Source organism: Capra hircus, chromosome 4, assembly GCF_001704415.2.
Source record: "Capra hircus breed San Clemente chromosome 4, ASM170441v1, whole genome shotgun sequence".
In the NCBI taxonomy this organism is placed as follows: Eukaryota; Metazoa; Chordata; class Mammalia; order Artiodactyla; family Bovidae; genus Capra; species Capra hircus.
Genome location: NC_030811.1, coordinates 76,786,776 through 76,802,684, shown reverse-complemented (window position 1 = coordinate 76,802,684; position 15,909 = coordinate 76,786,776). Strand labels below are relative to the sequence as shown.

Sequence of the window (15,909 nt, the reverse complement as noted above, 5' to 3'; positions counted from 1 at the left end):
ATTTTCTTCTGTACAGCCCGCTAAATTGTGGGCTCTCTATTTAGTTTTGCAAGATTTTCCCCAACTTCCTATTAACATTGTTTCAGATTCTTGATATGCTGTTCTCTCTTGCCTACAGCTTCCCCATGTCTCCCTTCCACTGACCCTTAAAACAGCTATTGATAAATTGTTTTACCAAGTACAACAATTGCTCTTGCAACATTCAGAGTTAATTTTCTTTACTCACATCCATGCACATTCTGCCCTTCCTGGACCCTTATCATTCAAAAATGCTACAATTGATGCCTTACTTTATCCTATAAAAACAACAAAACAAAAACATTTCTTATAGCATACCAACTCCAAAGGGTTACAAAACTCTCATGCTATTACTCAAAAACAAGCTCAAAATATTGTTCGTTCTTGTTCCATATGTACACCCTTTGCTTTGCCATTTACCCCACCAGGTGTCAACATGAAAAGACAACAAGCAAATCAGATATGGCAAATGGATGTAATTTATATTTCTTCTTTCAGACAACAAAAATGTGTGCATCATACTATAGATACTTGCACACATTTTCAATGGGCCACTGCATTACATTCTAAAAAGGCTGACGCTGTTATTACTCATTTGTTATCTTGTTTTGCAGTTATGGGATTACCAATTAAATTAAAAACTGATAATGTACCTGCCTACCAATCCACAAAATTAGCTCACTTTTTATCTCAATACCATATAACTCATACTTTTGGTAGTCCTTATAGTAGTCAAAGACAAGCTATCATTAAAAGAGCTAATCATACCTTGCATAAATATCTTAAAAAAATTAAAAAGGGGGAACAAGAGAGATTTATGAAACCTAAAGACATTCTGAATAAAACCTTACTTACCCTAAATTTTTTGAATGTTTGGAGCAAGGGAAATCTATCAGCAGCAGAGTTGCATTTTCAAGGGAAAGAAGAGGATAAGAAGATCTTGAATACGCCTATTTGGTATAAAGATAAAGAGAAAGGTTGGATCCCAGCGTCATTAATATATTTGGGACGAGGGTGTGCTTTCATTTCTGTTAATAATTATAGGTTTTGGACCCCAGCAAGATTGATCAAAATCAACAATGGCTGATCCCTTTGTTCAAAAATTCGAAGAGCTTACTATGCAGAGAAGCTTTACTTTCCATACAAGGGAAGCAACACCTCCTATGTGGGGTCAAATGAAGAGGTTGACCCAGGAAGCAGAGAAGACGTGAATGAAGGCGGGGCAACCTCTGAATCCTACCAATCTTTTGCTTGCCATGATGGCGGTGGTGACGTGTCAGGTATTTGCAGGTGTATTGGCAAGTAATCATACATATTGGGCATATGTACCGAATCCCCCATTAGTAAGAGCAGTTTCCTGGGGGAACCAGAAGTGCAGGTATGTACTAATGAGACTGCCTTCCTTCCCCCGCCAGCTTGCGGGGGAATAGAACAACTATCTCATCATAAACAACAATATAATATTAGTAATTTGACCATTGCAGTGGAAGGTATTCCTTTATGTATAGGAGGACACCCCTTTTGTCTGTCCACCAAGGAACATTCTCATCATTCTTATAATACATGGGGGGTAAAGTATAATAATTACCATTTTGCTACTTTCACTGTGCTTGTTTCCACCAGGGGATTTAACACCTCGACAAAACCGATAAGACATTCATAATGGAAAACACATGTCGCTATGTCCTATTAACTTTTTTGTTCCTTCTCTAGAATCTTTGGAGTGGGAACGTTGCCGAGGTCATCGACCCTTTTAAGTCATAAATTATTCTGGGGCCATCATTGTAGATTGGAGTCCAGATCATGGGCAATTCTTAGAAAAATAGTCAAATAAATCTCTTAGGTGGCATCGTGCAAATAGCACTTTGATGGGCAATGGTAATGAAAACAGTTAAATGGCAGCAATTTGCACTTGTCCCTCCTCAATTACAATTGCAAGGATATCCGCACATTCAAAGAGATATTTGGAAACTATGGCAGTTTCTGATAATCTCACTATATGGTCAGGAAACTATACTTTGGATAGTGGTGACTCTTTGGGTCCATTCCATGTTAATTTACATGTTAATAAATCTTATTCCGCAATGGCATGTGTAAAATATCCTTTTGCATTGTTATATGGAAATTGGACCTGAAATGATACTGTGGGGTCTGTGTCATGTGATTATTATAATCTAACTCAATGTGTAAATCAGTCTTGGTGGAAAAAATTTGAAAGACGAGCCTATAACTCCAATGTCTCGTTAGTAATTGTTAAGGCTCGGACAGAAGTATGGTTACCTATAAATCTGACTCGGCTGTGGTCAGGTTCTTTTGCTGTTTCTCATCTAGTAACCGCTATACAGACTTTGCTACACCGATCTCAACATATGCTTGGTGTGGTCATTGCCTCGATTCTAGCAGTCGCATCAGTAACTGCAACAGCGGCAGTGGCAGAACTTGCATTACACCAAGGAATTCAAACAGCTGATTTTATTCGGGACTGACATAAAGACTCTCATTTGTTATGGCAACAACAGCGAGATTTGGATGCACAACTTGCTACCGACGTGCTCAATCTTCAACACACCGTTTCCTGGCTTGGAGATCAATTGGCTGTTTTATCTACATGAAGTGTGTTGAAATGTGATTGGAATTCTTCTCAGTTTTGTATAACACCTATACCATTTAACATGAGTGAAAAGTGGGATAAAGTAAAACGATCCTTGACTGGACATCAAAATCTCACTACGGAGATTATGGACCTGGAACGACAAATTTTGTCTACTTTTAGCAGGACTTTACCTGACATTACGGGGTCTGATTTGCTGAGAAGTCTTCAAGAGGGAATGAATAACTTAAATCCATTAGGGCATGTATCCTCACTAATTGGGACTACCTTTGAGAACACTGTGTTTATATTACTTTTATGTTGTGTTGCTTTTCTAGGCTTCCGGTGATGGCGAAAAGGAAAACAACTAAAGCGCAAAGCAGAAAAGACCCAGACCATGCTACAATTTATAAAAGCAAATAAAAAAGGGGGAGATGAAGGGTTAATGCAGCCACAATAGGGTAGCGGAGATGTGCCTGCATACGGGTCTCTCTGCCCGGGCTGAACGTGCTTGCAAATAAGGCGTTCTGCCAAGGAGTCTGGACACAGCCTTTAGTTTAATGGTCCCTTTCAAACGAGGGAACATTTCCTTCTTGTGATAAGAAGGAAAAAAGGGGCTCTGGACAGACTGCAGTAGACAGGGATTTCACTCCCCTTGCTGTACGATAACACACGATAACACGTGTGCACCTGTGCTGTACTGAAAAGGCTTATTCATGCAGTCTGGAATTCTGCCTAGGGGGCTTTATAAAAATAAACCGCAATTAGTTTTGCAGTTTTTTTCCTCCGGCCGGAGTGGTATATTGTCTGTCTCGTGTGTGTCTCGTGTGTTTGTCTTTGTGTCATTTCGCTTGCAACAGACAGACTTGAGATTTTTCACATAAAAATCTAATTCAGTTAAAAAACAAAATTTCGGGATTTCCCTGTCATTCCAGTGGTTAAGAATCTGCCTTGCAATGCAGAGGACGCCGGTTAGGTCCCTGATCAGGTAACTAAGATCCCATATGCCTTGAGGCAAGTAAGCCTGTGCACCACGACTACTGAACCCAAGCACCACAACAAAGACCGATGTAGTCAAATAAATAAATGTTTAAAAAAAAAAATTTCAACCGAAGAAGAAACTTGGCAGAGTGGGGATTGAACTGTATAAAAATTTTAAAACACTGTTGACGTAAAATATTTGCAAGTATATTGACTTGCCTCTGAGTCTGCACACTTAGTAGTATTCAGCAGTACAGCAGCAATGAACTTTATAGGAAAGTGTAAAGATTTAACATTTTAGGGACTCCCATGTATGGTTTTTCCTGTGGTCATGTATGGATGTGAGAGTTGGACTGTGAAGAAGGCTGAGCACCGAAGAATTGATGCATTTGAACTGTGGTGTTGGAGAAGACTCTTGAGAGTCCCTTGGACTGCAAGAAGATCCAACCCGTCCATTCTGAAGATCAACCCTGGTATTTCTTTGGAAGGAATGATGCTAAAGCTGAAACTCCAGTACTTTGGCCACCTGATGCGAAGAGATGACTCATCTGAAAAGACTCTGATGCTGGGAGGGATTGGGGGCAGGAGGAGAAGCCAGGATGAGATGGCTGGATGGCATCACTGACTCGATGAACGTGAGTCTGAGTGAACTCCGGGAGATGGTGATGGACAGGGAGGCCTGGTGTGCTGCGATTCATGGGGTCGCAGAGAGTCGGACACGACTGAGCGACTGAACTGAATTGAACTGATGGTGATCCAGTGACTAAGAGCCCACATTCCCAAGGCAGGGGCCCCAGGTTTGATCCCTGGTAAGGGAACTAGATCCAACATGCTGCAACTAAGAGTTCACAGTCTGCAACTAAGAAAAAAAAAAAAATCATACATGCCACAGCTAAAAGATCCTGCATGCCCTGCAATGAAGACTGATTGCAACTAAAAGCTGGAGGAGCCAAATAAACATAAAAATATTTTTTAATTAACATTTTAAAAACATAAATGCATAAAATCTAAATCTCAAAATGTGTTGAAGATCCAGAGTTTCATATTTTAATAGTACAGTTCTTAGAAGGTAGAGAATAGTAATAGAGCATACAAGTAGTACAAATTCTACTTTTAATTTCTAGTTAACATAATTCACTTTCCTACATTTTGTTCTCAGGTTATTCACATTCCTTGTTTGGGTCTGAAGTCCTGAAGGGAAGATAAATGTAAAATTTTTAGCAAGATGTATTCCCCTTCCTTTCTCTGTTCTCCCAGTAGAGAGATGATATACAACATCTGTAAACTTAAAAAAGGAGACATCACTGCTTTTAGGTTCCTTGTGCTTAACATTCTAAAAAACTCATTCCCATCTGCAGTATGCAGTGGGTTACAGGAAGAGATGAACAAAAAAGCCAAGACAGAGATAGGATTTTATAACTCTCCTGAGTTGTCCTCCTCGGAGAAGGCAATGGCAGCCCACTCCAGTACTCTTGCCTGGAAAATCCCATGGACGGAGGAGCCTGGTAGGCTACAGTCCATGGGGTCGCTAAGAGTCGGACACGACTGAGCGACTTCACTTTCACTTTTCACTTTCATGCATTGGAGAAGGAAATGGCAACCCACGCCAGTGTTCCTGCCTGGAGAATTCCAGGGACAGAGAAGCCTGGTGGGCTGCCGTCTGTGGGGTCTCACAGAGTCGGACAGGACTGAAGCGACTTAGCAGGAGCAGAGTTGTCCTCCTTTCTTATTTGAGGTATACTGTCAGAGCCAAATCTTACCAAAGGTAACTCTCTCTGTGCATATTCTAATATAACTCTTTCATAGCACATTCTAAAACCAGTAAAATTTTGTTTACATATCAACAGTAGTTAAACAAAAGGAAAGAAGATAAAGAATGAGCTACATATAAAACCCATCAAGTAACACTTTACCAGGCTAGAAGTATTTTGAAAACAATGGCACTTCTGTCCTTTCCGCCTTAAGATAAAAAGTCATATCTACAGGGAAGAGAGGCAATTTACCATTACACTCCAGCACCCATACCTTCCTAGTTTAGCAACCTTTTTTAAAGTGAGCTTTACTATTCTTTTCTCTGTTGACAGAAGTCAATTTTTCATAGTTTTTAAAGAGAAAAAACAGTTTTCAGATTGGAATCACTTTCAAGATCTTATGGTTTCTGTTGAAGATAAATAAGAACTTTCAAATATGGTAAGATGAAAATAAAATGTCAAATATAAGAATAATTACAAAACAAATTTAAAATATTACAATTATCAATTTTGGATTTATTGAAAGGTGGAAGACAAGGAAGATTCCTCTCCAACTTCAAAAATAAATCCTGCACCTTTGCTAAATGCAGAATAAACTGATATTTGCTTTACATGACAATGAAGTTACCCCCAAAAATAATCCAAATATACCGGAAGAGTGCTAATCTATTATTTACAAAGATGATCTTACCTGCCATAAATATTCAGGAAAAACCTGTTTACATTCAGGAACACCAATGAAATAACCTTGAATACTTAACCCAAGAAATAAAATATTTCCTACCTTCATGACCACCCCTTCCCACAGTTACAGAATGGATACAAAAATGAATATATGTGGAAACAAAACTATTTCCAATAACTTTATAACACAGGCACGCACGCGCGCACACACAACCACACACACACACAGTGCTGTGCTAGATTAACTTAACCTTTAAGGTCAATAGCTGTAGCGACAAAGAAGATAATAAATATGGCTTTAGTAAAAGTTTTCAACCAAGTATCACAAATGCTTAATTCTTTTAATAGCTAACCTGAGTATGGAATATATATTACTTACCAAAAAGGATATGACCAAAAATAATTAAAAAGAAAAAAAAAATCTCTGTAGCAGACACCACTGAGGTACCTTAGTTTTGCTTTTTTTTTGTAAAGGTCTGTATAGCAATTTAATAATTTACGTAATAACATTTATTCCATATAGTGTAAGTTCATATAGAAACTATCTTATGTGCTTTATTGTTCTGGTCCAAGAAATTGGAAATAATAGCAGAAAAGTTTTGTTCCGATAAAGAACTGGAGTGGACTAGCTAGGAAAACTTTAATACCAATATTAAAGTTTGAAATAAGAATTATTTGTATGTAGCAAATGGAGCCAATAAGCTCTCAGTTTGCGTCTGGAGAGAATTTTAAAATTATAATCTGTAAGACAGGAAGATAAGCATGACTCAGCATAACAAGGCTGAATCTTGAAAATCTGGGTTCACTGACCGGTTTCACCTCTACGGGGATGTATGCATTTGACAAAACAATTAAATTTTCAAAATATGGAGAAGTTTGACAATAGGTTAAATAGGAAACTACACTTAAAAAGTAACCACTCTGGCTGTTTTAGATATGTCTTTAAGAGTTTAAGGCTCATACATTTTGGAGGGATATCCTAAAGACATTTTATGGTCTCATGCATCTCTGTGTGTGACACTGGAAAACTGGAGCTAAAGCAAACCTTGTTAAATATGCCACCCTTTACTTGAAAAACCTAAACATTTTAATCACATTCTCTCTCAATTTTCAATACTGGTTTATTAGAAACTTCTGTCTCTCCCCAAAGTAGGTGTAAATACATAAATTTAGCTTAAAATTAAAGACAAAGGTAGTGAGAAACAAGAAAGTTATAAAACAAAAACCCTATTTACATTTATTTATACTTTCCTTACTCCATGAAAATTCATATGCTGCAAATAGATTGATTTCTTACAAACCATTGATATTTCTGTATAATATTTGCCTGCCCTTTTAAATTGGAGGTCAGAAATGGCACCATTGCTACAGTTTATTATTTCTAGTGAAATGCCTTTAAGTGGCTTCTCCCTAATCATAGAGATAAGCAGGTTTATGGGCCAGAGTAGAAGCCACTGAATGGGAATAGCTACACAAGCTCAAAAGGCAGCAGCACAAAGAACTCCAGCTGAAAGGAATCCACCCAAGCATGAGCCCAGAAAAATATCAAATTCAAATAGAAGAAAATAAATTGCAAATGCAGAGTTCTTGACATCAAAGCAAACAACAGACATTTGCTTGGCTTTTATTACAATGAAAGCAATTTGAAACAGTGCTAAAGTCCATCACTGAAGAGATTTGTTTTAATCATCTTTGGCGAGGCACTGGCAATCTTGTTTCCTATGCCAGTTTTACTTTCCAGAGCTTCTATACAAAGAAAAAAAAATCTAAGTTGTTTACTTTAGTAAGGTAGGGAGAGGGATGCTTAGAAAGATCAGGTAACAAATTTTGTTAATTATACTTCTGTATATGGCAGTTAAGTCACTGCTCTTATTTTAATATGCTATATTTGCCATCTTTTTCTCCTGTTCCTCAAGAAATATGTAATAAAATATTTTAACTGCACGCAATTAAACTTTCTGTAACTGAACATTTTTTTCCCAGCTACTATTAGATACAGTATAGGTGCTGATTAATTAGAAAATTTTCTCAACTTCTTATTCCACACACTACAAAGAAAATTCACGTTAATAGGGCTATATAATCTGACCACATAACTTCATTAGTTAGAAGGTTAGATACCACTAAAATACCTTTTTTCTCCCAACTTATAACATGGTTCTATTACCTAAACTGCTTTCTTGACATTGAAATATTTTAAAATATATTCCAGGGAGTATAGGAAGTTTCACATACTCATTCAGCAATTTAAGAAGTTATGCAAAATATGATAACATATATATATTCCCATACATACACACACACACATAAATATACTTTCATAACTGAATCTTGGTTTTAAAAATGCTTGCACAGTGTGGGAAACTTAAATATTAACTAGATTTGAATACATACACTTGCATTCCATTAGCACTTGATATACCAGCAGAAACATAACAGATGAAATAAATGATGTAAATGAATAGGTTTTTTTTTTTTTGGCAGACCCAACAGAAAACATTTATTGTTATGAACCTTTATTAAGTGTCTCACATTTCAGTATAAATCACACTAAAAAGATTTTTTAAAAGCTATTTACACTACAGTGCTGACACATTTAAAATGAAAAAAAAATTGGTATAAATAAACTCTATGGAAAAGCCTTGTCAAAAAAGAATTCTGGCTCATATTACAAAATATATATATATATATATATATGGTAATGTCAGCTCTATTCTAAAACCTACAACTCCAACTCAAATGATTTTTTTAAAGACTGCTTTTGTTTAAACCTGCAGTGTTTACAGTGCATCTGGCCCTAAGTGCTTTGCTGCTTCACAGTTATGGACAGGCACTGAGGAATGTTACAAAGCTACTTACACTAGATTTTGTAACCGACTTGGGAGCAAGTCCTTGGCTTGCTTTCCAATCTTTATTACACTATTAAGTTTAAGAAAAAAAAATTTTTAATGGTATGTACAAATTTAACACAAAATGTCATCATCTTTTCTCTCTTGATTTGAATGTGTTGAACTATGTTGCCTTGTATCAACTAGACTTATGAGACTTCCAGGACACAATTCTTCCTTTAAATCTTTGTTGCTATTTTCAAATTTAGAGTCTACTTCAACCTTAAATTCTGTAAATTGAACATGATCCAATTTTGCTTTAACATTCTTGCTATCCATATTATTCGGTGCTCCAGTCTTTTCAGGAATATAAACATTCACAGGTTCTTCCTTGATTCTTACAGATGGAACAGGTTCATGTTTAATCTGCTGTAATTCATATTTAGAATGAAGTTTGTCTGAAAAAATAGAATCCAAGGAGGTTTTGCTTACAGCACAAATTGTGCTGTCAGTGTGAGGTCCAAGAACTGATGATGTGGAATCTGGTGATGTGCCTGTTTCATGAGTAACTGTATTCTCAGCAGTGTCCTCCTCTGAATGATACAACTTGAGCCGAACATGCCATGCTAAACTGCATACGGCTGAAACTGTCTTGAACTGATGAACAACATTCCTTGGAATAAAATAAATGTCATTATCATACAGCTGAATCCTGGCATAGCGAATGCCTTCCCTCCTCAGTTGATTAAGTTTTGCATCATCAACCCATTGGACACACTAAAACAAAACACAAAATACCAATAAGTCTTTTCTACAATAAAAATTAAATTGAGGATAATAATAGTTTTAAATATACCTGGGACAGTGGAGGTTCATGTAAATCTAACTGCATTCGTTGAACTACTTCTAAGAAATCTTCAGCATGAAAACAAATTACATCTTTGGTTATTCGGGGTTGATCAGGCCTAAAAAGAACAAGAGATAATGAAGAGTCTGCCATTAATGTTTCACTCAGCTAAGTCCTTATTAAATTCAAAGCAAAAGGAACTTCCGTTGTGGCCCACTGCGTAAGAAGAATCCACCTGGCAAGGCAGGAGGCGTGAGTTCCATTCACAGTCAGGATCCCGCATGCCATGGGGCAATTAAGCCTGGGTACCACACCTACTGAGCCCACACACTCTGGAGCCTATGTGCCACAACTACTGAGCCCGCGCCCCACAGCTAGAGAGCCTCTGTGCTGAGAGGAAGATCCCGCATGATCCAAAAGATCCTGCTCGCTGCAACTAAGACTCAGTGCAGCCGTGTGTGTGTGTCCATATATATATATACACACACACACATATATATATATACTAATTCAAAGCAAAACTAGTTTATGGTCAAAAATCAAAGTATTGTCTTAGAAATAAATTGTAATTAGAATACCACTTTACATATTTAAACAAAGGATAACACTATGAGATTTAACCTAAATATGGATAAAAACAACTCATTTTATTATTTCTATAATATATAGGCAATAGCAGAGCAGAAACTATTCACTGATCAAGGAAAGGAGAAGAACAAAGGAAATTTTAAGGAGTAGAAGGAAGACATGTCATGAGGACTCTTGGAAAGAGGCGGGGATTTCCAGGAGCAGGCTCATCTCATTTTATTATGGCTATATGTAACGATGTTTTGAAAAATTAAATTGACTTGACTTGGTTAAATTATGCAAATCAAAAACCTAAGTGTTTATAGTTAAGGTCAGTACTTCAACAAATTAAGTATGAAATTAAAAACACAACACAGAGAAGTCAGAGGTAAATATGGAGAGGAAGGGAATATATTCTTTCAATCTAGACTTATATAACTGCAATGATACAGTAAATCCCTAAATAACTCTTTTAAAAAATTAAGAGACATTTATTAGCAAAGTGCTTATAAAATAAACTGTTACCATTCTACTTGCAGAGGTTAATAGTATCTTTAATTATACTTATAAAATCCCCAAACTCTTCAATTAATTAAGAATATACACATACATGTTTATAAAAGATGCTCAAAATGGATTCTGGAATAAAATTCCAGGCAAAATAAATACCACCCCCCCAATCATACTGAGGCAAATCATAACCGATTTAAGAAACTAGTGATAAAGAGAATATCTAAAACTTATGCATCATATTAATATACAGGGAAAGAGTGTAAGAATGATTGCAGGCTACATCAGAGACAATGCAAACCAGAAGAAAGCTGACTATCTTTAAAGTATTTGAAATAAAAGGTAAATCTAGAATTCTACACCCCAAAAAATATCCTTTAAAAAGTCTGAGATAAAATCATTTTCAGACAAAAACTGAGAGAATCTGTCACCAGAAGACTGCACAACAAAGAATGGTAAAAAATGAAGGCTGAAGGGAAACGATATTTCAATGAAAATGCAGATCTATTCAAAGGAATGTAGAATGCAAGTAATAGTAAATATGAAAGTTATTTTATTCTTATTTTAAAATATTTTCAGAAATATATCCTTAATGCCAAAGTAAGCAACATATGGGGGAGGGGGGTGATGTTATAGAATATAGAGAGCAAAATGTATAATAATAATTAGCACAGAGGCCATAAATGGGGGCATGGAAAGATGGCAGTACACTGTTGAAAATTCTTACACATTATATAGGAAGATAAACTATGATAACTTTAGGGCAACCACTACTAAACAGATAGTGGAGGTATAACAGTGCATGCTCAGCTGTGTCCAACTGTTTGCAGCTTCATGGACTGAAGCCCACAAGGTTCCTCTGTCCATGGAATTTTCCAGGCAAGAATACTGGAGCAGGTTGCCATTTCCTACTCCATGGGATCTTCTCAACCCAGGGATGGAACCCATGTATGTGTCCTGCCTTGGCAGGTGGATTCTTTACCACTGTACCACCTGGGAAGTCAGTGGAGGTATAATGAAAACACTAAAAAAGGTAAGAAAGAAAAGTGGGGAAAAAGAATGAACTGACATATAATATGGAGTCTTTCAATCCATAAACAAGGTATATCTCTAACATTTCTATAAATCTTATTTTTCTCATTGGTGTTTTGTTGTTTTTAGTGTAAGTCACTTATTTTAAAAAATTAAGTATTTTACAATTTTTATTTTACTATAAGCTGGCATTATTTTTTCTTTTCATTTTCAAAATGTTTCAAAGTATTTACTGCTAAAATATGGTTATATACAACTAACTTTTTAATACTGTCTTGTAACTTAGTAAATTCTAGTACTTCTTTTATAGACTTAGAATTATCTCTACACACAGTTATTTTACCTTATTCTAAGACCCTGTAATTCCATGTCTATGTATTTACTGAAATGAAATTATATGTGCACACAAAGTCTTATAAGGAAATGTTCATAAGAGCTTTATTCATAAAAACCCCAAACTGGAAACAATTCAAATGTCTATCATCAGGTGAATGGATAAGTCAATTCTGATATATCCATACAATGATATACCACTCAGCAACAAGAAGGAATGAACTGCTAAGCCACCTAACACTAAATTTTAGATTTTAGATAAATCTAAAAACCATCATGCTGAGTGAAAGAAGTCAGACAATATATGATTCTATTTACATGAGATTCTAGACTAGGCAATGCTAACCTATAAAGACAGAAAATAGGTTAATAGATGTCTTGAGTTAGAGTAAGAATGGGGAGAGATTAACTGTCAAGGGAAAAACAAAACGGTCTATATTTTAGTTCTGGTAGTGGTTAACATGGCTGTATATATTAGTCAAAACACATCTAACTGTATACTTATAACAAGTTTTGTATTATTGAATATAAATTATATTCCATTAGTTGATTTTTCAAAAAACTGAATTCAAAGAGGCAACCTTAAATTTATAAATCTATGTGAATTCTGTCTAATACTAAAAAGTGATATAAAATTGACCAACACTTCACAAGTCTATCTAATTTAAGATCTCTTTATGAAAGTGAAAGTGAAATTGCTAAGTCGTGTCCAACTCTTCACAACCCCATGGACTGTAGCCTACCAGGCTTCTCCATCCATGGGATTTTCCAGGCAAGAATACTGGAGTGGGTTACCATCTCCTTCTCCAAAGATCTCCTTATAGTCTAAATCAATTTAAGTCTTTTATCTCAAATTCATTTTAAGCCAGGCTCTAAGATAAAATAATGTCTCCTTGAGAAAAAGAAGGAGAACTCAAAATGCTATGATAAGAACACTAAGACAGTGCTCCAATTTCCTTAGTATAGCTTAGGTTAACAGCAAGAATCAACAGTAAAGCGATCATAAACCATGTCTGCATCAGAGCCATGAAACCATCTTAAAAGTATCAACCAAATTATTTTCTTACCATCTTTAGTGTAATACTAAGAGATCAAAGCAGCACTGGTAGATAAAGTAAACTGTATTTTACAAAAGTGAGAAAATTCGTAACGAGCAACATCTCATTCCAAAATCTATCTCAAGAATATTCTTAAATCTGGCCCCTAATATATTTGTATTTTGACAATAGTCTTTTTCACTGTGAAATTGCTAGCTTCAAGTACTTTTTAATTCAGTAACTTTTTAATACAGTGAACTATGATGGACCTGTGAAGGACAGGAAACAACCTCCAACATCAAATCACATATAAAGTGGAGAAAAAGCAAACAAAAACAATAATTAAACTTGAAAGAGATTTAAATAAAGTTAAGGCCAAGAAGCAAGAATATTTATCTCTGAGGAAATATATAAATATGTGGCTAACTTTATTGAGTACTATCTATAAATCAGATTTCACTCTAATAAATTTTGATGCCACTCTTAAATCTTTTTACCAAACATTCAAGAAAAATCCCACTAATTTGAAATGGGTTTGTTATAATGATTTCCACAGACAAATCTGCCTTTACTCTTTGACAAAATTAGCATTTTAAACCAGATTATAGTAAGAGCTTTGAAACTGTATGGGAATCACCACAGATATTACCATTTAACTTAAACACAATTATAAATTATTATTATTATTGAATCATAAACTAATAAATTATTAACATCATTTTCCTAAAGAACTCATAGGGTTAGCTTAGTACTAGCTACTTTGCATATCTGAAATTGATAAAGCTTCCTTCATTTATGTTAAGGAACAAAGTCAGTTTACACTGGCTTCCCCATTCAGTATTAATTTATAACACATTACTTTAAATTTTCTCTTTTGAACATAGGGTCAATTTTGTATTCACAACTCTTGAAAATACAATTTCCTCATGTAGAAAATACAGGCCATATTATTCAAAACATCTTAGAAATCTATGCAACAATATTGACATTTTCTATTTTCAGAATAAAAGTTTCTTTTTACTTAGAAAACTTTCTTATATGCTAAGTATTTAATTCAACTGCTTTAATAAGCAAAATAACATATTTCAACTTAAGGTTCATACCCAAACGATACCCAATTTGAAAACAAAACCTAACTGACCAAAGTTACCTTACAGTATAAATATAGCTTTGCTCTACAGGTTTTATCAATTTAGTAAATGGAAATTCTCTTAACGTATGAGACAACCACCTTAAGTATATTATCCATTTTCCTTAAAAAAATTATCCATTTTTTCTATCAAAAGATTTAGTGAAACTTGCAAGCAAAGCTGGAAAAATACTAATATACTTAGGTAAACAAACACTTAATAGATACCAAACCTTAAAAAGACAGCAAGTTAAAACAGTATAAAGAAAAAACACAAGAAGCTGGAGTCAGTTCTGAAATCAGACTGAGCTCTACCACTTATTAGCTATATGACTATGATACTATTTGATAGTCCTGAGTCCTTAGTCTCCTTGTGTAAAAACTACAAGCCAAAAAGCAGAGAAAATTAACTGAACATTTGTAAATGGGCATACAGTAAGCACCAAGTGAATCTTGGGTTTTCCATTACTGTTTGTAAGACAACTGTTTTCAACTCCAGTCACGTAGAAAATCAAACTATTTCAGTCAAATCCAAAAGATAGAACCTAGATTCTATCAGTTGAAAATCTTTAGTGCAATTACACAGAAACAATATCCAAATACAGGAAAATTAAATCTTTTCCCCCACATTAGGAAGAATAACTGAAAAACTTCCCAAGAAAAAGCTTAGAAGCCATTAAATAGCAGTAGTTAACATATACCACTCTCCGCAGTGCACAGCCTTCAACACTCCAACAGCAGCTGTAGTCTGTCGTTCAAAACCTTGTCCTATATGATCTGCATGAGCTCTTGTTCTATCTTCAAAGAGCATTTCACGGGGCTCACTAGTTCGAGGTAGGTACTGCAGGTTTTTTATTTCATTGGTAGTTCTGTTTAAAAAAAAATTACATATATATATGTAGATAAAGAGACAGAGGTAGACTTAAGTCAACAAGACAGCAGTGAATAAGACACATTCCTTATTCTTGGGGGAGTTTATATTCTTATGGGAGAAATACCAAAATATAAACAGCAAGAAAACACTTGGCAATAAGTGCTTCCATAAAACACACATAGTTTACCATAAGTAGGAGGGGAAAAAAAACACCTTAGCTCCACTGTAGAGGACAGGTATCTCCCACTGGCCCTCTCCTCCACCACTCACCTTCTAGAATCCATACGTATACAGAAACTGCTTACCACCTAGCCTCACTCACAGCAGAAACCCTCTCAAATTTTGCTGCAGAAGGGGAACAGGGTGAGAAGAATTCACTTTGGGAGTCATCATCTTATTTATCACCCTGTATGATTTTTCTTTTGCTTACACAGACAAATCAGGATTGCCCCCATTATTTTCTTATCTCATCCTAGTCTATCCCCTAGGGTCACTCTTCCTTTTGGTCCTTTTTATTTCCCACCCTCAATCTCTACTACTTCACTGCTCTTTGCACACTCTTGTCTTAAAAGTTTTATACAAACATTCACAGAGACACACAGACACATATGCAATGCTTTAATATCCTTTTTTCCTGTTTGTGATTAATGTTTTACAGATATCAGAAAGCTAGACGATGATGTAGCTTTCTGTGAAAAGCTAACAGGTTTACAAACAAGCAAGTCTGG

General features: G+C 35.5%; 1 protein-coding gene across 2 annotated transcripts in view; it reads right to left on the bottom strand.

Annotated features, from left to right (window-relative positions):
* RSBN1L (round spermatid basic protein 1 like) overlaps positions 5,827-15,909 on the bottom strand; it is a 64,905-nt gene continuing 54,822 nt past the window's right edge. For both annotated transcript variants that reach the window (XM_018047271.1, XM_018047270.1), the window contains 3 exons: positions 15,009-15,176; positions 9,709-9,817; positions 5,827-9,629 (listed from right to left, as the gene is read on the bottom strand). In XM_018047271.1, coding sequence (XP_017902760.1) covers positions 8,988-9,629; positions 9,709-9,817; positions 15,009-15,176 — 919 coding nt within the window. In that variant the 3' untranslated portion in view covers positions 5,827-8,987. The remainder of the gene's footprint in view (positions 9,630-9,708; positions 9,818-15,008; positions 15,177-15,909) is intronic.